The 23,557-nt window shown below is 34.6% G+C and overlaps 1 protein-coding gene across 1 annotated transcript; it reads left to right on the top strand.

The window, feature by feature from the left end:
* The first annotated feature begins 1,501 nt into the window (after positions 1-1,501).
* Positions 1,502-9,766, top strand: LOC147299917 (uncharacterized). The gene is made up of 5 exons (XM_086249237.1): positions 1,502-2,029; positions 7,485-7,597; positions 7,671-8,039; positions 8,219-8,972; positions 9,145-9,766. Exons 1-5 carry the CDS (start codon positions 1,792-1,794, stop codon positions 9,213-9,215), a joined length of 1,545 nt encoding a protein of 514 aa, XP_086105363.1. The 5' UTR covers positions 1,502-1,791; the 3' UTR covers positions 9,216-9,766.
* Positions 9,767-23,557: the final 13,791 nt, after the last annotated feature.

Raw genomic sequence — 23,557 nt, 5'->3', positions numbered from 1 at the left:
ACCTCAGCTAGACGCCTTGTTAGCGCGCTGTCAGTTCTTTCGTCCAACTGCGTCGCGCCACGTGGACGTTGTCAGCCTAGTCAACGTCCGCGCCAACATTTTCACTTTATTTAATTTCCTATTTTGTTTCTAATTTCTCTAATTTCAGAAATTCACCAAAAATAACTTGGGACTCCAAATAATTCCCCGAAAAATCCTACAAACTCGTAACGATGAATACTAATTTCCTATAGCCTCAAAATAGTCAAATTACTTCCAGAAAATTATGAAAAATCCTCCTCTCATAATTTAATTTTGAAAACTGAAAACAAAAAAATAATCACCAAACTCTTGAATTTCCTTTATCCAAAAATTCACTTTCACACAACTAAACTCGAAAATCACGACTAAAGGTCCAATTAGTTGAAACAAAGTTAAAGAAAACTTTACTTCCTTTAAACAAATCTTAAGAACAAGGTTAAATAGCTTAAGTAACAAAATTAATATAAGCAAAAAATTCAGGGTGTTACATATGTGCTTCTAACAAAATTGCTTCTAACAGAAGTGTTGATGAGGAAAAGCATTTCCTATATAGATAGTGCTAAACAAGCTCTAAATGAATTCTAACAGAGTGACCAATGAGCCTAAGTTGGCTAAATGGATGATCTAATGAGGGAATGAATGAGCCTAAACTAGTTGAATGAAAGAACTCAAACTCATAAAAGAATTATTGACTATTGACCATGGGTTTGATGAATGAACCCAAACTTTTGAAAATTATATTAAATATTGACCATGAGTTCAATGAATGAACTTGAAGTGATTCCTTGCATGAAGAGCAAAAAATCAAAGCAGCAAGAAATAAGAGCCACTTAGGTAGTGGCATAGTGGAGCTTGAACCCCAAAAAAACTAGCTTGAATTCCATGAAAACCATCATTTTGAAGGTTTCCATGGTGAAAAGTACATAATTTTTATTTGACTATAACTACTGAAAATTTGAAGTAGAAATATAATTTGAGCATTGGAGTGCCTTTTACAGGTACATCATTTGAGCATATTGGAGTGCCTTTTACAGGTACATGATACATCCTTTCGCTCTCATTTTTGATCGAAGACGATGTCCTACTTCTCAAGATCAACCAAAGAAGATTACTTATTGGAGGAATTTCCCCGTGCAATTTTATGTTCCAACACTCATTATCTTGCTTAGTTTGGTTTATCTTGTTAACAGCTAGTTTGAGTGGAAGACGCAGCACTTCGGTTGGCCTCTTACCGCTAAGAGCCTAAGATGATGTAAAATGTAAATGCTTTTATGAAGTAGAAATGTAGAATGAATAATGTGGAAAATTCGCCTATCTATCAAAAAATAGAAAAACAAAATTTACATCATCTCCTATATTTTCTAGTGCAGCGGTTTAAATAAATCCGTCCAACCCCCGCTGACCGCTGTACTTTCCCCTTCACTTCCTCTATTTAAAACTTTTTAAAATATTAAAAATAAAAACAGATAAAGCAACACCATCTCAAAAAAGACTGTACTTGTCATTTCTAGCAGAAGTTACTTCTCCAGTCCTCACTTTGAAACCCTAAACTTATTATTCATTTTCCGCAAGAGGAAATTCAAAAAGAGAAAAAGACTCAAACACATCCGCATCCGCATCCACATCCACAATCTCTTTTGTCTCTAAAATTTGTGTAAGTGGTTGTTTGAGTTTCTCATTCTAGGATCCAGAATGGGTGAAACCAACCAAGACCCAGTTGCGCAAACCGGGCATGGATACTGACCCACTTCACCATTTGCATTGTTCTCTATGGGAAAGGCTGAAGAAGACCAGGCTTTGCCTTCCAGTGTGGGCTCTGAGGCCTCAGAGCAAAATGCAGAGCGTCACTGTGCTTGTTGGTATGCTGGGATTCAAAGGCTCATTAGCCTCAGATGCATCTTGGTTCTCTTACTGTCTCTTGCTTTGTTCCTCTCTGCTATGTTTTGGTTGCCTCCATTTCTTCAGTTTGCGGATCACAGTGATTTGGATCTTGATTCAAAGTTCAAAGGTGGGTTGATGAATTTCTGCAATTGGGCTTTGATTTGTTTCTAGTGTTTCTGTACATCAACATTGTGTTACAAGCCTTTGCATCTTGAATTTTCGATTTTTTAGGAATTTTGGCTTTTATGTTTCATTTTATTTATTAGCTTTTTTTGGGGGTTTATGAGATATATGATTTCTGGTTTTTTTGTTGGTTGGTGGCCGTGGGGTGCTTGGTTTGGTTGTTGAGAAAATTAGGGAAACAAAATTATCATTCTGGTATCTTTTAATGTTGATTTGTTTTGAAATTGGGGGGGGGGGGGGGGGGGGGGTTTGGAATTTATTTTCGGTTGTTGGTGTTGGTTGGTCTTTGTTAGTTGGTTGCTGAGAAAATGTAGGACAACAAAAGATCGAGCAATTTTGAGTCTATTGCCTATGTTATTTTCTTTGTTTATTATTATTTTTTTCCTTTTTATTCTGCTTATCTTATTTTGCTTTATTAGAAACGAGAAACTTAACTAAGCTGTGGTGTCCCTAGTATTAAAATATCTTTGGTTCAAGATTAATTTCTCATTTGTTCCCCCTATATTATTCGGAACTAATAGGAGCAGAATATAACTGAAAAAAGAAAAAATAAATTGTAGCTAGACTTGTTGACTTATATGTTTGGTTCTTATTTCAGTTGTTCATTTCTCTTTAAAGTAAGCCATGCAGAATTTTAAGTTTAAGAACCTACATTTTAAGGAAGTGTATTCAGATGCTAAATATGGATATGTTAGTCAGAATGATATGTTTCCTTTTAAGCAGAATTGCTTACTTGAGGTACACAAAAAGCACAAATGTGAGTTGCTATGAGGATCCAACAGTTTGTATATTAATGACCCAGCTGATTTGTTAGTTAGCCACACCACTTGAATTGAATTTCAGCCACCAAACTAATGAAACGCTCACAGGAGCTCTTTCCTTGTCGCTAATGCGAATAATACTCTCCTTTTAAGCAGAATTGCTTACTTGAGATACAAAAAAAGCACAAATGTGAGTTGCTATGAGGATCCAATGGTTTGTATATAAATGACCCAGCTGATTTTTTAGTTAGCCACACCACTTGAATTGAATTACAGTCACTAAACTAATGAAACGCTCGCAGGAGCTCTTTCTTTGTCGCTCATGTGAATAATACTCTCCTTTTAAGTTCCCATATGTTATTTATGTAATAAACTTGTTGTCATTGATCAGAAAATTTAAATTAATTTGATAGCATATAATATATATGAATTAATTCATTCTCTCTTTTTCTTTTTCTTTTTTTTTTTGGGGGGGGGGGGGGTTGAATTAATGTATTCTATGTCCATAGAAACATGTTCTCATTTGGATTAGTGCATGAGGAAAAAGAATTCCAGTTTAAGTCAATGTGCTTTCACCTATGATCTGTAAAATGCTTGATGCTTCTTTGAAGTATTTGGTATGTCAAATACTAGATAACATGATGGTCATGTTCAACACTTGTTTCAATGGTTTTGAATGGAAAACACATTTACTTAATTAGAGGGGAAGCCGTTCCTCTAAAAAAAATAAAAAATAAATAAATAAATGAAGGGAAAGTCTTTAGACTATCATGGTGGTGTACGTCTTTGGCAAGAAAATTACAGGTGGTATATACCTTCATGATTATTTCACCATTATGTTTTTTTTAATATTTTGTACTTAGAAAATTCAAATTGGAGAATAACATATTTGCAAAAATGTACTGCACAGCCACGTTGTCAGGTATTATTTGGGTATTTTCATGTTCAACACACAAGTTTCGTGTTTACAAATAATAGGTTTTTATCAATAATATGGTATGTAACAGCATCCCTGATCTCTCTATTTTAGCTGTTATAATGGGCGTTTGTGTTATCAATTTTGAACTTGCATGTGCTAGAGTTTGATTTCCCTAGGAGTTATTATTGATTATAAGCTTCCTCATAGCCTTGCTGTGGGTTCTAAATTATTGTTTTAGTCTGAGGGTTATAAATTAATTATCAATCCTCAAGGTCTATTGTTCAATGAGGTCGAGCAGAGAGGAGTAGTTCCTGTCCTTCTGGATAATAGAAAAAAATGTAGAAATAGAATACATGCTATGAGTCTTGATCCAACCGTTGGATAAAAATCTTATACTTAACGATCAAACCCGGTCCAAATCCTGATTAAGTATTGTACTTTTTGGAATTAAAGTCAGGAATTAGATTTTGATCTAATGACATGTTTACGTGCTTGGAATGGAAATGATGAGGAATTAGAATGAGGAAGAATCAAAATGAGAAGGAATAAGATGAGACATTCCCATTAAAGTGTGTACTATACTTGGCATGTTTATTAACTCTAAGGAATCGGAATCTACAGTTTTATTTTTTATTTTTTTTTTTACTTTTTTTTCTTGTGGAAGGGGGGTTGTATAGTTGTGCCCTATTTTTTTTCCTTTTTTTTTTTTTTAAATTGTGAATTCTATTTACTGGTTCATCCTTTAGTCCTTGCATCTAGAAGATTTGCAAAATTAAATCACAGCCAAAGCAGGAAATAAGGAAACCACTTTATTATCCAGAATGATTTGCTTATAAGGCTGCTGAAGTTTGATGGGTTATCAAATAGATAACATTTTCATTTTCATGTGTTCTTATCCCATAATTGTTCCATGTTAACCAAGATTAGGTTTTGGAATGTAGGCTTAAATTATCCGTATCAAACTGCCTTTCTTTCTTTGGAAGCTGGAAATGAACGCTTTTTGTTTGTTGGCATATATTATTTTCGAATAATATCAAAGTACCTTTCTTTTTTGTTGATGCTATTTGATTATTCTTTTATAACCATGTAATCATCTCTAAGTATATTTGTTCCCCTGGCATATTGAGGCATGAAGCATGATATGTATAGCTGGAATCAGATAACTGACTCAATTTATTGGTTTAGCTAACTTTAGCAACACTTTTAAAAATTTCATTGACAATATTGGATGCAGTGATGACGATGGATGGCTGCCGAGCCACCTTTTTTGGGACTTTGGACTGGTTGTTAAGTGTTTAATCTGAGTCACTACTGTTGTTCTAGAGTTCATATGACTCAGTTGATGCGTTACTCTAATTTTCACCGAGTTTGGAACCTGGTTACAAGCTTATGTCTTTTATGATTAGTCATGCTTCGCTTGCAATTAGTTTCCAATTGTCTCATGTTTGAGAGTGAGTGAGCGAGTGAGAGACAGAGAGGGGGAGAGAGAGATAGATAGAGAGAGAGTACGGTTCTTTGGTGTTGTTAGGGGATTATGTTCTTTGTCCTTGTGGGCAAGCACAATCTGCTGAAGCAGGCTTTTTCCATTTTCCTTCCTTTTTCTTTTTCATGTTAAGTTTTATGTGTTTGATTTCTTTATTTCTTTTAATGTTCTTTCGTTTGATCTTTAGTCTTCCCAACAAATATTATTTTATGTGCCCAAGATCCATCAGAATGTTGTGCTAATATTTGGGACTTACATGTTGAGCACTAGTCTCACATTGGTTGCGCTAAGTGTTTAATAAATCTATATATAAACCTTTTGGGTCTCTCAACTTTAATAGTTTTATTTCTTGGATTGGATACCATAGGTCACCCCTAATAGGGACTAGATAAGAATTCCTGATCACTCAAAAGAGGGATCACTTGTCCATGTGTATGTCCACCCAAAAAAATGGGTTTTATGTGTGCTTAAGTGTCTAGTAAAGCTATATATATAGGGATTTTCTCTAGAGAGGATGTTCGTATTTTTTAAAATTTGCGGACGCCGATATAGTGCTGACATGGGTAAATAGTGTGTCGACATAGATGATGTGTTGCAACAAGTTTTAGAATTTCGTGTCGACACACTGTCTACCCCATGTCGGCACTGAGTCGGCATCCGCAAATTTTGAAAAATGCGGACATCTTCTCTAGAGGACTATATATATATAGAGACTGTTTCCCTTAAGGGATACCTTAAATAAGCATATTTAAGGGTTCTCTTGTAGGGTCCACTCCACATTATATTTTGATGATTAGAACCGTTTATTTTTTGGTCTACTTTAAAGGATCGTCCTTGCATAAATTTAGGTTAATCGGAAAACATTTAACCGTTGATTAATCGGTCACCATTTCAAGTGTTTATCAAAAATATTATGTTCGTCTATTTATTTGATCAAATTTTGATAGCTTAATGGTTTTCAGTTTGTCTAATTTTTTGCAAGGATGATCTTTAAATATAGACTTAAAAAATAGACCGTTCGGATTGTTGAAATACTATATGGAATGAGCCTCATAAAGGATCCCTTAAATAAAATTATTTGAGGGATCTCTCAATGGAAGGGGCCTAATTTTATTTGAGGGATCTCTCAATGGAAGGGGCCTATCTATATGCTTCCTCCGCCTAGTTTTGAGGGTAAACCTCTATCTTTTCACCCCATCCCCTTCTAGGGTATAAAATGGGCTTGGTGTCTGCCCAAAATTCCAGAGCTAAATTCTAACATGAACGCTGACAAACTAGCGCCGAGCGCTTTGTAGCTGCAAAATTTTGCACTACCGAGTGCTTGGCATCAGGTGCGAACGTTCTCACCTGAATGAGCATATATATATATATATATATCATTGGGTCTCTCCACCTAATAGCATAAGCTTTTTGGATGGATAATCTATATTAAGAGCATTTGCAATAGTGGTGTACTTGCAATTTTATTGCATGAAATTGAACTAATAGATTAAAATTCACTTGCAGTGGTGTAGTTTAGTTCATTGCAATTAATGCAATTGCAATAGAGAGTGCAAGAAATAACACCCTGGTATGAATTGCAATAACACTAGACAAGGGCCCCACATGTCACATGGGGTTGCAGAAGAGAGAGAAACATAAAAGAGAAGACCAATGAGTCGGGTGACATTTAAAAAGATATAGCTATTGATGTGAAGCTATTGAATTATACCATTGCAAGTAAAACTGCAGTTCAATTCAATAGATGCCAAAATAGTTCAAAAAATTGCACTATTGCATTGAACTATTGAACAACCTTTGTGAATGCTCTAAGGTGCATTTTGGAAGACATGACATGCATTTTTCTGTTTTTTTGCTAGAATGGCCTGAATTACTCAGTCTTATGGCTGGTGTTATATCTTTGGATGCTAATTTAGATCACCAACAATGCATAAGGCATGCGATACTTAGTGGGTTTGGGACAATGTAAAAAGTAATTGTGCATGTTAGTCTTGACCATGCGATGCTAGCACTCGATTTCGAGTGTTGTGCTAAGTCTTGTACTCTTGTTACATAAGTAATGCATATTATTCTACTTCCTTTTCTTTCTTACCTTTTTTCTTTTCTATAATCCTTGTAAATCACCTCATAGCTGTTATTATTTTTTTGTATTTTTATGTTGTGAACACAATTTTTCTTTGTGATGACATTAGTTAGTATATCTATACTTTCTGATGGGCAACATTTGTTTATCCAGATCATTATATAGTAGCAAGTTTCAACCTTTTGAAACCAGTTTCCTTCCTGGAGGGAAATATCTTGCAGCTTGAAGATGACATTTTTGACGAGATAGTTGCTCCCTCAACGAAGGTATCTTTGCTCTTCTTTTCTGAGTAGAGTCTCCATCTTTTCTGTATTTGATCTAATTTACTATTTGAACCAGGTGGTAATCTTATCTCTGGAACCCATTGCTGGATCAAACATAACAAGAGTTGTGTTTGGGGTTGATCCGGACCCAAAATCATCAAAGTTATTACCAACTTCTCAAAGTTTGATCAGGGCATCTTTTGAATATCTGGTTACACACCAATCACTCCGCCTGAATACATCTTTTTTTGGGCGCACATTATTTTTTGAGGTGCTAAAATTTCCCGGTGGAATTACTATAATTCCTCCACAGAATGCATTTCTTCTGCAGAAAGTGCAAATCCTTTTTAATTTTACCTTAAACTTTTCTATCTATCAAATACAAGAAAATTTCAATGAACTGAAAAGCCAGCTGAAGTCGGGATTACATCTAGCACCTTATGAGGTTAGTCTATCCTTTTGCTGTCTCCTCCGTACCTACTATTTGCCTATCTTTTCCTGAAGCAGAGCTGTGCTGTAGTGTGGTTGTCTTTTGCATCTATCAATTTATTGTAAGAGTTTGATGATTTGATAACCTTGGGTGCATTTTGCAGATTCTGATTGATTTTATTTTGTTGGATGCAGAACTTGTATGTTAGCTTGTCAAACTCAAAAGGTTCAACTGTAGCAGCCCCCACTACTGTTCAGTCATCTGTTCTACTGACAATTGGTAATACTCCTTCAACGCAGAGATTAAAACAACTGGCCCAAACCATCACACGTTCTCATTCAAGAAACCTGGGCCTGAATAATACTGTATTTGGTAGAGTCAAGCAAGTTCGTCTCTCATCTATCTTGCAGCACTCCCTCAATGGTGGCGATGGCACTGCATGGTCACCTTCTCCTGCTCCACTGCCTCAGCCCCACCACCACCACCACCACCACCACCACCACCATCACCATCACCATCATCACCACCACCACCACAACCCCCATCTAGCTCCTGCAGTTTCACCTGCACCTGCAATTGATATTTCTCCACCTGTAACTCAAAAAGGCGGACCTGCACCTGAGGATGGTTCACCTGATCCGCATAAAACTTTGCCTGCACCTGAGAAAAGTTATGAAGCAAAGCCTCCCAGTTTCCACTTTGGATCTAGGGGGAAGACTGGAAAGCAGTCTCATTTAGCACCTGCTGTTGCACCAAATACTTTCCCACCTGTCTTTGGTCCATCACCACAAAAACAAGTACACCCATCAGCACCCGTCTCCCATTCAGTTCCAGCATCCAGTCCCTTGCCACATGTAGTTTTTGCTCATGTTCAGCCACCATCAAAGAGTGATTCAGATACGAGACATTCTGACACAATGTCATCAGCTGAACCATCGCCATCCACATGTATGTCAACTGATTTTATTATGTTTTTCACTACATGGTTGCTTATGGTATAATTATTGTTAGGTTGGTGAATTTGATGTAGTTTAGCTCTCAACATTTAAGAGATTGAAAGTAGTTTAACTTTAAATCTGAATCCTTCTTCTAGTTACTAACACACTTAGTGTTATTGCAGCTTGTGCAGATCTTCTCCCTTGTGTTCAATGGGCATTTTGGCTGTTCCTAGCTATTGTGTTAGGTTTATAACAACGGAGGATAAACATTCTATTTCCAGTTAAACCGCTTCCCTAGTATTCAAGGAAGGACCCAACAACTGTATCATTCCAAGTCCAACAGGTGAGCTGTGCTGGGAGGAGTTGTGTAATGGTGAGCTACGCAAAGAGCGTAGTCCACATCTGAGTGGATATATATATATATATATATGTCGTTTCTATATATGCGTGTAAATATTTTATTAAAAATCCAGCTGGCAGATGCATATTCAGGTCAAAGTCACAGAGGTGGCAGGCCTTTGATTACATGCATTGCCACTGTTTTGTGTATTCTCTTCCGCAGAAATGTAAGAGGGAAAGAAAAAAACAACCAGCAACTGTATCACACTACTTTTTTGTTTTTTGTTTTTTTCCCTCTCAATCCTTCTGGGTCAATCAGGTATGCCCTTTAAGTTTATTAATTTATTTCCTTATGGCTTTCTGTTTTATATTTTCCTTTTCATTTTGGAAGTTGGACTGACAATTTCCATGTGACTAAAGAAATGGAGAATTTTTCATTGATAGTAATATGACACATTTTCACTATGTTACGGGCATCGGGGCATGGGAAAAAGGGGGAAGAATGACGTACGTCTGTACATGGCTTTGTTTGGTACATTGTACAAGGCACCACATTGTATTAAAGGTCAAAGTTCACTATTGATACCAGTAATTTGGGTCAAGTTCTACTTTAATTCTTATATGTTCAATTGTCCACAAAGTCTAGATGATCTAGATCTTGTCCCTTGATTTGAATCACTCTCAACCTTTGATTCATCTTTTTAATATATTCAAGAGATAATTAGACTTGGTTTTTTTAGAAAAATAGTTTTTAGATAAAGACCGGAAATGTTTTAAAATTTATAAAAAAATTATTTTAATTTATAATAAAATCCTTTAATTTATAAAATTTTTTTTTTAATTCATAATAAAGCCTTTTTAATTTATAAGAAAATTTATTTAATTTATAATAATGTTCTCTCTTGATTTGAAGGGTATTCTTTTTGATTTGAAGGGTATTTTTCCTTCTAGGGTATAGAGTGAGTTTTGTAGGGATTGCATGTTAAGTTTTAACTCTGGTATTTTAGGCGAAGCCCAAAATTCTGGAATTAAAACCTAACATAAAGGCGTCAAAAAAGAAAAATAAAAGGATTAGATTAAAAACTATAAATCACTACTAGTTTTAGTCTAAGAAAAACTCATAAAATAGATTGGATTATAAGTTTCTCTATATTTAATCTTCATAATTCATTTTGCCTTGGTTTCATGATTTACATGTGATAAAGCATCTTTTGTACTTTTAACCTTTTTCATCTTTTTCCCTTTATCATATTTGCATATGTGACCCCATCTCTTTGACAAAATCAAAGATTCCCAATAATGTGCCAAGTGGATTTGATTAGCCATTCATAAATCTCATTTACACTAATCAAGTGATTAATTAATCACCTGAGGTCTAAAGTAGTGGTTAATTTTCTCTATAATTAACCATGATTAATTATTACAATAATAAATCGTCCTTCTATGGTAACTTTGGTCAAAAGCCTTGACCCAAAGTAACTAATCAACAATTAACTGTCATGTTCAATGTTTTCAACACATGTGTGATCCTTTAGGTTTTATTTCAATTTGGCAATTGAATAATCAAATTTCCGTTTGATTTTTCCACAAGAATAATTGTGTACATAAATACGAATATATACATATATATAGGCCTTGAGTCTATTAGGGGTGGGTTCGGTATGGTAACTGTACCGAAACACCCATACCGAATTTCGACCGATATGGGTCGGTAACTGATTGCTTCGGTATCGGTCAGAGAGTGGCAATGCCGACTACAACACCAAATTAAAAAAATCACAAAGAAAGGGGGAGAGATAAGAGGGAGAGAGGGAGAGAGGGAGAGAGGGAGAGAGGGAGGGGGGTGCGACAGAGAAGGAGAAAGGGACAGAGACAGAGAGAAAAGGTGGGGAGGGAGGGTGGTGAGTTGCGCTGGGTTGGGCGGGGTGGGGAGGGGGTGCGACAGAGAGGGAGAAAGAGACAGAGAAGGAGGAAAGGTATTTTGGGGAGAGGGAAATAGATGATAGTGGTGGACCGGTGGTGGTGGTGGTGGTGATTGTTGGGGATGATGAATTGATTGTGGTGGTTGGGGTTGTGGTCGCACGCAGAAAGAAAAAGAAGGGGAAAAGAAGAGAAGAGAAAAGAAGAAAAAAGACACAGGTGGGAGGAGAGAGAAGAAGAAAAAGAAACGAAAGAAAGAAGAAAGGGGGAGGGGGCGGGGGGAGGGCACGTGGGTTAGGGGGAAAGGGAAAAAAAAATTATAAAAATAAAGTTTTATTTTGTATATGAATAAATAAGGTATTTTGGGGTTTAGAGTTTAGGGTATTTTGGGGTTTCAAATTTCAATTGGGGTTTGGAGTTTTTTATTTTTATTACATATGTTCTTTTTTTTATAATTTATAGTATATAGTCAATAACTTAATAGTTTACATGTTTTTTAATTTATATCATCTTCTAAACCTTAGAGTATATGGTATAGGTCATATACCTAATAGGGCCGTTAGGCTAAATGGCTAATATCATATACTAATACAATATATTATACCATATTATACATTTATGATTGAGGTAATTACATAAATCATAAATAGTCCATAACTCTATAGTCCATATTGATATTAATATATTATACCATATTATACCATATTTTACTATATTATATCATATTATACAATATACTAAATTACTAATATTATCATATTATACTATACTATACCATATTATACCATATTATATTACTATACTATATACTATATACTATATACTATATACTATATACCAAACTCTAAGTTACCAACTATGAATCTATAAATTATAAATTTATAGTATTAGACTATTAGGGTATAGAAATTAGTAATTTAGTATGAGATATCATATACATATACTATATAGGGTTTATAATTTAGTATAATATTAGGGTTTAGGGCTAAACCTTAGGGTATATGGTATATGTCATATACCTAATAGGGCCGTTAGGCTAAATGGCTAATACCATATACTACTAATAATATATTATATCATATTATACATTTATGATTGAGATAATTACATAAATCATAAATAGTCCATAACTCCATAGTTCATATTGATATTAATATATTATACCATATTATATCGTATTTTACTATATTATATCATATTATACAATATACTAAATTACTAATATTATATCATATTGTATAAATTATAGAAAATTAGAAATGTATTATATAAAATTATAAATTATATAGAAAGGTAATACTAAGTATTTTAGGGTATACCAATATAGTATAGAAATGTATAAAAATGAATTATTTTAATTATACTTTTTCAATATACCGTCGGTATCGGTATACCGTCGGTACCGGGTTTTGTAAACCAGTACCGTTACCGAATTCATCGGTATTTTCGGTATCGATACGGTATCGGTATTTTTCGATATTTCGGTATTTCTACCCAGCCCTAAGTCTTATAGTGTCCTGATCACAAAATGTATTGAAACATACCTCATAGCTATGTTTCAAGCTCATCCAAATTAAATAGATTACAAAATCTATTCAATTGTAGGTGCAATTCGATACGGTCCATCTATCTTAGTCTTATAGTGTCCTGATCACAGTTATGAGGTATGAAGTATTTTGGTCAAAACCTCTAACGTGATTTTATGAGCAAATATCTTTTTAATTATGAGTCAGTCGAGATATAATTAAAAAAACTCTATTCCAATTATCATCTCACCCACATGCTTTGACTGAAGTCTTTGACTTACATTAAATTAATCATAGAGGACACATTTTCCTTCCTCTTATGGTAAGGAGATAGATTTCTTGTTGACTACTCATATGATTTCTTACCTTTTTCACTATACCCAGCAATGCACACATTATACCTTGGCACATGTGTATTATACCACCAAAGTATAATGACAAGAAGTACAAAAAAGTTCTGGTATCTTAGGTCAAAGGACTAATTTAAATATGCTACAACTTTATAAGATCTTGATTGACTATTGTTTCACTCTATACAAGAATCACATATACTCAGATCAGTTCAGTGAACTTATGCTTCTACAGGCACCTATGCTTTTGCTCTGGCATCCCTCACACGCATAGTTCGAAAATGACTATCTCCTTAAGCGAGTAGGCTAAAAAGCTATTTTGATATATCTTGGATGCACTATTACTTATATAGTGATCCTTTTGATCAGGAACAATTTAGACTTATCAATAGAGATGCTTGGCTGTTGGAATATGTCCTAACATCAATTGTTTTGATAAATGTATTGTTTGTTTTCGTATATGTTTAACATTAAGGGCAAACTTGTCTTTTATGTAACATCCTAAATATGCATTTTATATTTATGTGTATGCATAAAAGAGGTCTATTTTAAGGTGAAAGAATAACAACCTAAAGAAGTTAGGACCGTGAGACTTATATAACTCAATACTTAAAACCTAAATTGTTCATGGTCGTAGGATTGATATCTTGACAATATCAAATCTGGTAAGACCAACATGATCTGTCTCTGCTTAACATTTAGGATAATCAGTGTAGAGACACTAGAAGAAGATCATGGGTGCCAATATATGGTTCACTGAACATGATGAATAGAATGAATACCTATTATGAAGTATTACTCACCCGTCAACATGAATCCATTAATCTTGGTAATACAACTGGTCCCTAGACTTGAAACGCTAAGGTTTTCATGTGCGCCCAGTCACTATGCTTTAACTATATTACAAGGATAGATTCTTAGAGTTTAGTTCAAGGTATAGATTAGTCATAGTCACTGACGTATGAGGATATGTGTGTGTTCAAAGAATCTGTCATTCCTTCTAATAGGAGAGATGTTTCAAAGACAACATATATTTAAATTTAGGAATCTCTAGCCAAAGTACTTGGTCATGGAACAAGCTCCCTTGATCAAATGAAATATATACATAAGAGTTGAACTGCAAGGATCATGTTTAGGTTGACGAAATTTCATACCCGACCATGATTTAGAACATAAAATAATAGAGAGACTGTATGGTGATGCAATCAAGACTGAATAGGTTCTTTTACCTTTTCGGTTAATTTGGGTAGCATGACATGTTGCTAGGTATCAATCATGCCTTGTGGAGACCTAAGGGTAAAATGGTACTTCTACTAGGGTTAGTTTAATTTATGAAAGTGTCCTTAAGTCGCTACCGGATTTAATTGGAACATAAAAGGTCACACGCGAATAAGTGTGAGGTGATATTAGAAATGGACTTGAAAATAATTAATTAAAAGTTAATTAATTGGGTCTAAGAGTAAATTAATAGAAGGAAATAGAATGATGGATTTATTAATTAATTAAGGTATTAATTAATTTAATTAAATGTTAATTACCTAATCAAATGGACTAACCACTTAGCCCGTGAGACTAAGAGGATCGGCCCTCGTTTAGTGGAAAATAGTTTTCCACTCAAGTTTATAAAAAAAGGCCCAAGTCATGAAGTCAAAACAAGTTAAGTCTTAGTAAGTTCATTCTACGTTTTTTTCTATTTTCTCAACAATTGAATTTGAGAGAAGAGAGCTAGCATTCTCATTCTCCAGTAAGTACATCCCTCCACCTCCTCCTAGTGGAGAGCGTTAGACATTTATGTGACTAAAAGAACCAATCGGCAAAGAGCGTTTGGATTCACACCTTATTCGACTTTCAATCAAGAGAACAACGTATGGATCCTCCATGGTTCTTCATGTTTTATTGTATCACTAGCCTCTCTATTGCGAGTGCGAATAGTCTTTTCCAATTGCGCGAACACCAATATATTGGCAAGTGTAAATATAGGGATATTTTGATACACGAGAGTGTGGAGAGAACCCGAGTAATCTAAGTAAATATCCCTATATTTACACATTAAGAATAGCCTATTGGTGTATGCTGAATATATGAATGAAAAACCGTACTCCCCCTGTTCATTTCCTCTTTCCCCCTTTCTCCATATGATGTAACTACAAAACCACCAAGTCTTGCAACTGCTTAAAAGAATGAGAAGACTTGACCATGACTATGAGTAGGGATGAATTTGCATAGCAGACCCATTAGCAAAACATCGGAGAAAGCTTTACGCAATGATTTCACCTTGGTATAAGTCTATCCTTTTGTTTTTTTTTTGTCCATCCAGTTTCATAAAAACATAAGATGTAACATGTTAATATATTGTTGGGTAGCAAGGGAAGCTATCTACTAATTTTGGTATTGTTAAATGATTAAATCGGTTGTAGTCATTTTAGCAACACGTTTGTTTTTTTCTTAAAAAATATAGCAATAGTTTTCAAGTCTTCAAATGTGAAGATTGGTATTCATTAATATATTATTGCATGGCCTAGATATACACAAGGAGTAAAATTTCGAAAATTTCGCCAAAATTTTTATTTATTTATTTTTGTATGGAAATTTTAACACCAAACCAACAAGATTTCGTCAAAATTTCCATAATTTTGCATAAACTTTCGGCTTTGGGGGTGGGGATTTTTTGGGAAGTTTTTGAGTTTTGGGAGATTGAGGGAGAAAGAGAAGGACTAAGTTTTGGGAGGAACTGAGGCCGTGAGGGAGGAAGAGAGGAGGGAGAAGGAGATGAGGGTGAAGGTGGGTTGGTTATGGAGATGCCGAGAGAGAGAGAGAGAGAGAGAGAGAGAGGCATGGGGGCGGAGTCTGTGGAGAAAAATGAGAAGAAGAAAAAAAAAAGAAGAAAGAGGAATGGGAATGGGGGAACAATTTTGACTTTTGGAGGAAAAAAATGAAAAAGATGAGAAAGAGAAGTGAGAAATGACTATTGACTAATGAGAGCAAGACTGGAGAGTCACGGGGGAAAGAAAAGGAAGGAAAGAAAAAAGGAGTAAAAAAAAAAAAAAGGTTTAGGGTTTGGGGTCTTTGGGCAATTGGAAAGAAGAAAAAAAGTTTGGAGTTTTGTTTGGCCGTTTTAGGGTTTCGTTTAATTGTTTTTAAACCCTAAACCAATAAATCCTAATACATTTTTATCCCTTAAAAAGAGGTTTTTATGTAATTGTTAATTAGTAAACCATTTTTATTTAACAGTATTTGCCTCAAACACGCATTATATTCATCTTATTGAATAATTATTTAATTCATGATTTAATATTGTAATATAAATAAATTTGAGGTGTTATTTATATAATTATTAATTAGTGATCCATTTTTTTAACAGTATTTGCCTACAGCGTGCATGATATTCATCTTATATCACATGAAACCTACTATATAATTTGGTTTCTTCAATGTTTTTTTATCAATGTAGTAGATAATATGTTAAATAAACATATGATTAAGTTGCATTCAAAATTTCCGTCGTTTTTGTCTAATTTTTTCGAAACCGAAATTTTACTCCTTGCCACTAAGATAATAGTATTATACAAGGAGGAAAATTTCATTTTTTGGGGAGGGGGAGATTTTATCACCATACCAAGATATTTTTCTCAAGATTTCAGAAATTTCGGTGAAAATATCGGAGGCAGAGATCAAAGGGAGAGAGGGGAGGAAGAGGCAGATCGAGCAGCCCATTGCCGGAGGAAGAGAGGGAGAGGAGGAAGAGAGGGAGATCGGGGAGGGATGAGGGAGTGAGGGACTGGGAGAGTCGGAGAAAGAAAGAGAAGGTGAGAGGGAAGACTGGATCACTGGACAAGTGGACAAGTGGAGAGGTCATGGGGGAAAAGGAAGGAAAAAAAAAAAAAAAAAAAAAGAAAAGAAAGGGAAAGAAAAAAAAAAAATTTTAGGGTTGATTGTGGTTTGGAGCCTTTAGGCAATTAGAAAGAAAAAAAAAAAGGGTTTGGAGTTTTGTTTGGCCGTTTTGGTGTTTCGTTTAGTTGTTTGTAAATCCTAATACATTTCTATATAAAAAATAATTAAAAACACCCTAAAAGGCCTAAACATTAATATCCTATACTATATCCTAAACAATATAGAGTATATAGGCCGAGTTTAGTATATAGATTATAGAGTATAAAGAGTATTAAAATGTATAGAGTATATAGTCTATAGATTATAGAGTATAAAGAATATACTAATTTCATTTATTCATTATACTAATTTTATTTAACAGTATTTATCTCCAGTGCGCATTATATTCACCTTATATCACATGAAACCTACTATATAATTTGGTTTATTCAATGTTTTTTTTATCAATGTAGTAGATAATATGTTAAATAAACATATGGTCAAGTTTCATTCAAAATTTCCGTCATTTTTGTCTAATTTTATCGAAATTGAAGACCTACATGTTTATATAACTAAATTTACTTCTTGGTATTATATAAGCATATATAACTACATTTCGGTAATTGTTTCAGTTTTTCGGTATATATTTCAATTTTTTCGGTAATAATTAATTCGGTTTTTTTAGTAATAATTTTCGGTAATTAGTCGGTTTACCAACTTTTTTTTTTATTTTTTCAGTTTCGGATTTCAATTTTCAAATTGTGAAAATCCGTTTACCAAATCAAAAAATTTCGGTCGGTAGTCTGTCGATTCGGTAAAAACTAAACCAAAGGGTAGCCCTACCAACAGTGGTATCAGAGCCAACTTCGATAAATTGTTATATGTACAATTTATAAATATTAGCTTAATTATTTGATTTTTGCGGCACCTCCATGTTTTTGTATGATTTTTCTAAGTTTTTCATTGTTATATTTGTGTTATTAGATGACTAACATGGTAGTTATAATTGGAACAAAATTAATCATGCAAAGAAAGTGAAAATTGGCAATTTCAGACCTTTATGTGCTAGTTGAATTTTCCAGAAATTTTTGTTGATGTTCATATTTATTTTTCTGCATATTTTGATAGTCAACATGATGTAGAAAATGTACGAATTTTATGACAATTTTCTGGAATTTTTATGGTACTGTAATATGAGCCAAAACATGAAAATGATGTGCGAAAAGGTGTAGAAAGGTGGACAGAACTGGCCAGCCGGTGGGGCTGCAACCTCCACCGTGTGTGGAGGAGCTATGGGGCTGCAAGGAGGCCCTAGGACGTGCTGGTCAGGTGGGGGTTGCTGGGGTTGTTGACTCTTAGTCATCCTACTTGATTTTGAGGGATCTATTATCCATAATCCCTTATATTTTGGATTTGGTTTATCATATTCTTTATTTTATGCTTTTATTCTTCATATAAATTTAATAATAATATATTATTAGTTATTTAAATGTTTGGGCTAAGAACTCTCTATGGTTTTTAACTATTATGTACATATTGACCGTCTATACCTACAAGAATGATAGGTCAAGTCTAACAAAGTCAATGAACTTTTAACTATTATGCGGAGCCCATATGAACTTAGAGGCAATTAAGATTGGTAATATGTGAATGAATAAGAGTTGCTCTCATAACTTTTGCAAGCGCCTTTAACTATTATGTAGGACAACTTTTGGAGTAGTGAGCCTCTAATTCCCACTAGGAGTTCTTGAGACTCTAGAATGTCCACTGAGAGGTTTGGAGTTCCAAAAATTTAATGGGATGTACCATCAGATATTTTCTAGGCATTAATTTTTTATTCATTTTCTGTAGTGAGTAACATGTCTAACCCACTCTCCAAGATATTGGGCAAGAACATTTTGACTGAGAATAATATTCTGGATTTGGAATGACAAAATTGTTTTGGCATGCGACATTGAGGTTATTCTAAGGCTAAATGTTAGTAAAGAGAGATGGGCGAAGGTTTTGACTTGAAGCCCAAGGGCAAGATTCAGAAAAGAATGAGCCTAAAGGAAAATGTTTCCAATAAGACAAAGACAGTCATTGGAATGGGAACTGTACGGAGTATCTTGCATCTCTTTAGAAGGACGAAGCTTAAGAAGATATGTTTGAAACTCTAATCATAAAGTCTATTGAAACTGTTTATTCAGTTTCTGATTCAGTCATAGATTATGTTTGCTAGTTGACACATGTGTAATACCATGTAAAGACTAAAAATCTCTAGCAATATGAACTTTTCTTAAACTAGCACAAAATATTAAAATAACTCATTTTTAAGCATACCTATTAACACTCAAATTCTATTGACATATTAACATAACATATTAAGAAAGACCAAGACAAAATCACCAAACAAACACCCTAGGAGGTGCCAACAACCATCATGAGTTGGTGAGGCTCCTCCATGGCCGGTTCTACATAGTGCACCCTATGTGTGATTTTTCATGCTTGTTGTGTCAAAAATTCAATCTTCAATGTCTAATCACAACTAGTGTGACATTCCCTGAATTTTCAGTTTATAATAATTGTGTTACTTAATTTTTTGGCATAAATTCAATTTAGACACATAATTATATAAGCTATTTCAACGGGGTCCATAAACTTTAAAATATTTCAAATATACACCTGATCTATTATCTAAATTGAAAAATGAATTTCTGTTTATTGATTCGTTGAGAGATCAGTTAAAGAACAGCTTGGCTTTTGCTGATCGAGATTACTTGACGACGTGCCGCTATCTCAGCAAACATTTCTCGCAAAATGAGCGACACAGGCCCACAATTTAATAATAATAGAGAGAGTGAGAGTTTGTGGGCCCATGCTAGGGGTTAGGTGGACCCGTGTCGCTCATTTTCTGCCAAATGAGCGACACATGTCCACCTAACCCCTGACATGGGTCCACAAAGTCATCATCTCTTTCTCGCTTGTTGAACACATGTAAGAGATTTATATTCAAATTTGGGGAAAACGTGATGTTTTTTGGAGACTAAATGGTCGGGAGAGCGTTCGACGAGCGGGAAAGAGGTGATGGGTGTGTGGGCCCGTGTCAAGTGGACATGTGTTGCTCATTTGGCGGGAAATGTATGCTGAGTTGGTGTCACGTCTCCAATTAATCCCCGTTAGCAAAAGCCAAACTGACATTTAACTGATCTCTCAATAAATTGATGGACGAAATTTCATTTTTCAATTTACATAATAAATCAGGTGTATATTTGAAATATTTGAAAGTTCGTGGACCCCGTTGAAATAGCATATATAGTTATGTGTCTAAATTGAATTTATGCCTAAGTTTTTTAATCTTGTTCTTAAGGTTTGTTTAAGGGAATTAAAGATTTCTTTAACTTTTTTCTAACTAACCAAGACCTTTCATTGTGGTTCTAGAGTTTAGTTATGTGTAAGTGAATTTTGGAAAACGAAATTCAAGAGTTTGGTGATGATTAAGTTTATTTTCATTTTTTCATAATTAAATTATGAGAGGAGGATTTTTCATAATTTTTCTGGAAGAGATTTGACTATTTTGAGGTCATAGAAAATTAGTACTCAGTGAGACAAGTTTGTAGGATTTTTCGGAGAATTATTTGGAGTCCCGAGCTATTTTTGGTGAATTTCCGAAGTTTGAAAAAATTAGAAAAATAGGAAAAAGGGGGAAAAAAAAAGGAATTGTTGATTGGGCCGACAACACGACACGTGGCGAGTTGTCATTGGCCTAGAAACGCTGACGCGTAGCCCAGTGGCATTTACACAGTGAGCGCACGGGGGCATGATGTGCTGCGTCACACCAGATCTCCTTCTCTCCTTCTAATCCTGACTGTTTGGCCTCATTTAAGCCAAAATGATCTTAGTCGTTCATCTGTTGAAGCAACCCAGTGCCGCTAGGTGGGTTTTTCTGACCCGCGCGTCGACCCACGTGACTCACCCATCTCTCTAGCCTATTTCACCCATTTTGTCTCACAAAATACCCTTTTTTCGACCCATGGATCTCCACGGTTTGGTTCTACATTCTTGTTAGTGCATTTTTAGGTGTTTTTGTCTCACATTGAAAACTTACAACTTCTTCCCACTCTCTTGTGCCTATAAATAAAGATTTTTGTACCCCATTTTCACTTGCACCACCAAATAGAGTTTGAGAACTTCTCACTCTAACTTTGGTTTCTCTTTCTCTCTCTAGAAAGATTATTATTATTTCTATATTGGAGCAAGCTCATATTTTTTAGAAGCTCCCTCCTAGAATAATATTTTGAAGTTTTCTCTTCGAGGAGAAGTCTCAAGTTGGAGAGCTTAGTTGAAGTCTAGCTAAGAAGGTCTACAACCGAGTAAGTGGTCTAACTTTTCTTATTTATTTTCTTAGGCTTTTAATTTTAAGTTTGCATGCTTAGATTAAGTAAGTAGGAATTATTTATTAATTAAGCATACCTAACTTTGTCTTAAGGATTTAATTTCTTAATTAAACGTCAAGAGCATGTTAGTTTTAGCAAGTTTCTATTGTAAAGATTAAGGGCCAGTTTGGTATTACTGTGAGAAAAAACAGCTGTGAAGTAAAACAACTGTGAAGTAAAGTCAGCTGTAAAGTAAAGCAGTTGAGTGTTTGGTAAACTATGTTTTCAAAGGTGTTGTGAGTACAAAAAACAATATCAAAGTGTTTGGTAAATGTTAATATAAAAATGTTGTAATTGTATATAATTACTAGAATGGATATGATGCTGAAAGTGCATTTCACTTATTTGTTTGGTAAAAATAAAATGTTTTTTTACTTGTTTTTAAAATTTTTTACAACAAATTTTTATTAGCATTAATTTTTCTAAGAACAACATTATTAAATAAGTATGTCTATTATGTTTTTAGGTATATTATAATTTTAATCGTATAAATAAAATATTATAATTAATTATCACAATATAAAATAAAGTTAATGATTATAAAGTCCATTTTTTGACACTTAATACTTTTAAGACCCATGTCCTTTTTTGATATTTGAAGGAGGCCCAGTTTATACCAAACCGGTCCTCTCTTCCGTCTCCGTCATTCTCTCTCCGTCTCCTTCTCTTCTCTCCGTCTATCTCTATCTCCCTCCCTCCGTCTGCAAGCTTTGCCGCTGCTCCCTTCTTTGGCGACTCACCATCGTTGCCGTCGTCGATCGGACTATCGTTGCCTCTGCTTGGATCGATCTTGGTGCCCTTCTTCGGCAAACCACCACGAAGAATCCTCCCTTCACTTTGAGAAAAAGGTAGCAGAAGCCGCAACTCCAGATCGACCTCCTTCCTCACTCCCCACCTCACAAGTATGTCTCTTCTTCCTATCTCTATATCTCTTTTCTCTCTCAGCTTAGCTTGGAACATGGCCTACGCTGCCATTGAATTAGGGTTTCAGATTTTGGGACTCCAATTTCAGGTGGCAAAGGTGATGGACATGCCACAATCCAAGTCCATGTCTGCAATTGCAGGTTCTTAATACAAACTTTCATTTGAAGAAAAAGTTTCATTGTAAATTTCCTTCGCTCTCCCCCTTGTAATTGAAACTTATGTTCTGTTGCCTTTATTCTACATCATATATTGCTAGCTAGAATCAGGTAATTAATGGTACTCGAAAATTCACATTCCCAATTAATTTTGTCTGTGGATGGGAAGTTCTCACTTTTGTTGATGAAGATCGATTGCACACCACTGAACGTTTGGATACATTATTTTGATTTTATGTTTCCAAGGTCATGCATGTTGGAGACTTATCTAAGATTCATTTTACAGGTAACAATTCCATCATTGGCCTCTGTATACAATGAGTATGCCTCTGTATTCATTTTACAGGTAACTTAATTTTGTGCAGTTTCTTTTTGCGTTTTTAGCTCTTTTGCTTTGCATAATTTTACAGTGTTTAATCTGATGAATAGAATAGGTGGGGCTTAATTAATTTTTTTTTTTTCCAATTTATTTCAAGGTTGTGGCCATGGTGATATGCAGCTTGATATATGATACAAGCATATACCTCCAGGCCATGGTGATATATTAAGATTGTTATGATTGATTTGTATGCTAAGCCAATTTAGTAATGGATTATTAAATGATGTTGAGGAATTGAGTTTCTAAAAGGTAGAACATGGCATTAGCTTCTGTACTTGCAGTTTGTGTAACTACTTATCTATAGTATTAGTTTGTGTAACTACTTGTATATTGGCATTTCGTTATCATTATTGAGTAATTCATTGTTTGTGTTTCAATGGCAGGGGAGGTTTGTTTCTCTTGACTTTTCCTTGATTGGAATTCTGTAGTCATGCCTATGTTTGTTTAGGTGGCAATGTATTGGTGGTAGGAATCAAAGATATATTATTGGAAATTTTATATATTGTTCAAATCATTTATAGTTATGTCATGCATCTTAGTTATGTTAGTAGAATATATCATATTCATTTTATAGTCAATATGTAAGTGGGGTTATGATTGTTACTACTTGTCAGTAGCAATATGTAAGTGGGGCTATGATTGTTACTGTTTGTCAATAACAATATGTAAGTGAGGCTAGAGTTGTTAATGCTTATTAGTAACAATATATAAGTGGGG

Source organism: Dryas octopetala, chromosome 1 (assembly GCF_963921425.1).
Source record: "Dryas octopetala chromosome 1, drDryOcto1.1, whole genome shotgun sequence".
Lineage (NCBI taxonomy): Eukaryota > Viridiplantae > Streptophyta > Magnoliopsida > Rosales > Rosaceae > Dryas > Dryas octopetala.
This window is presented reverse-complemented; position numbering and strand designations above follow the sequence as displayed.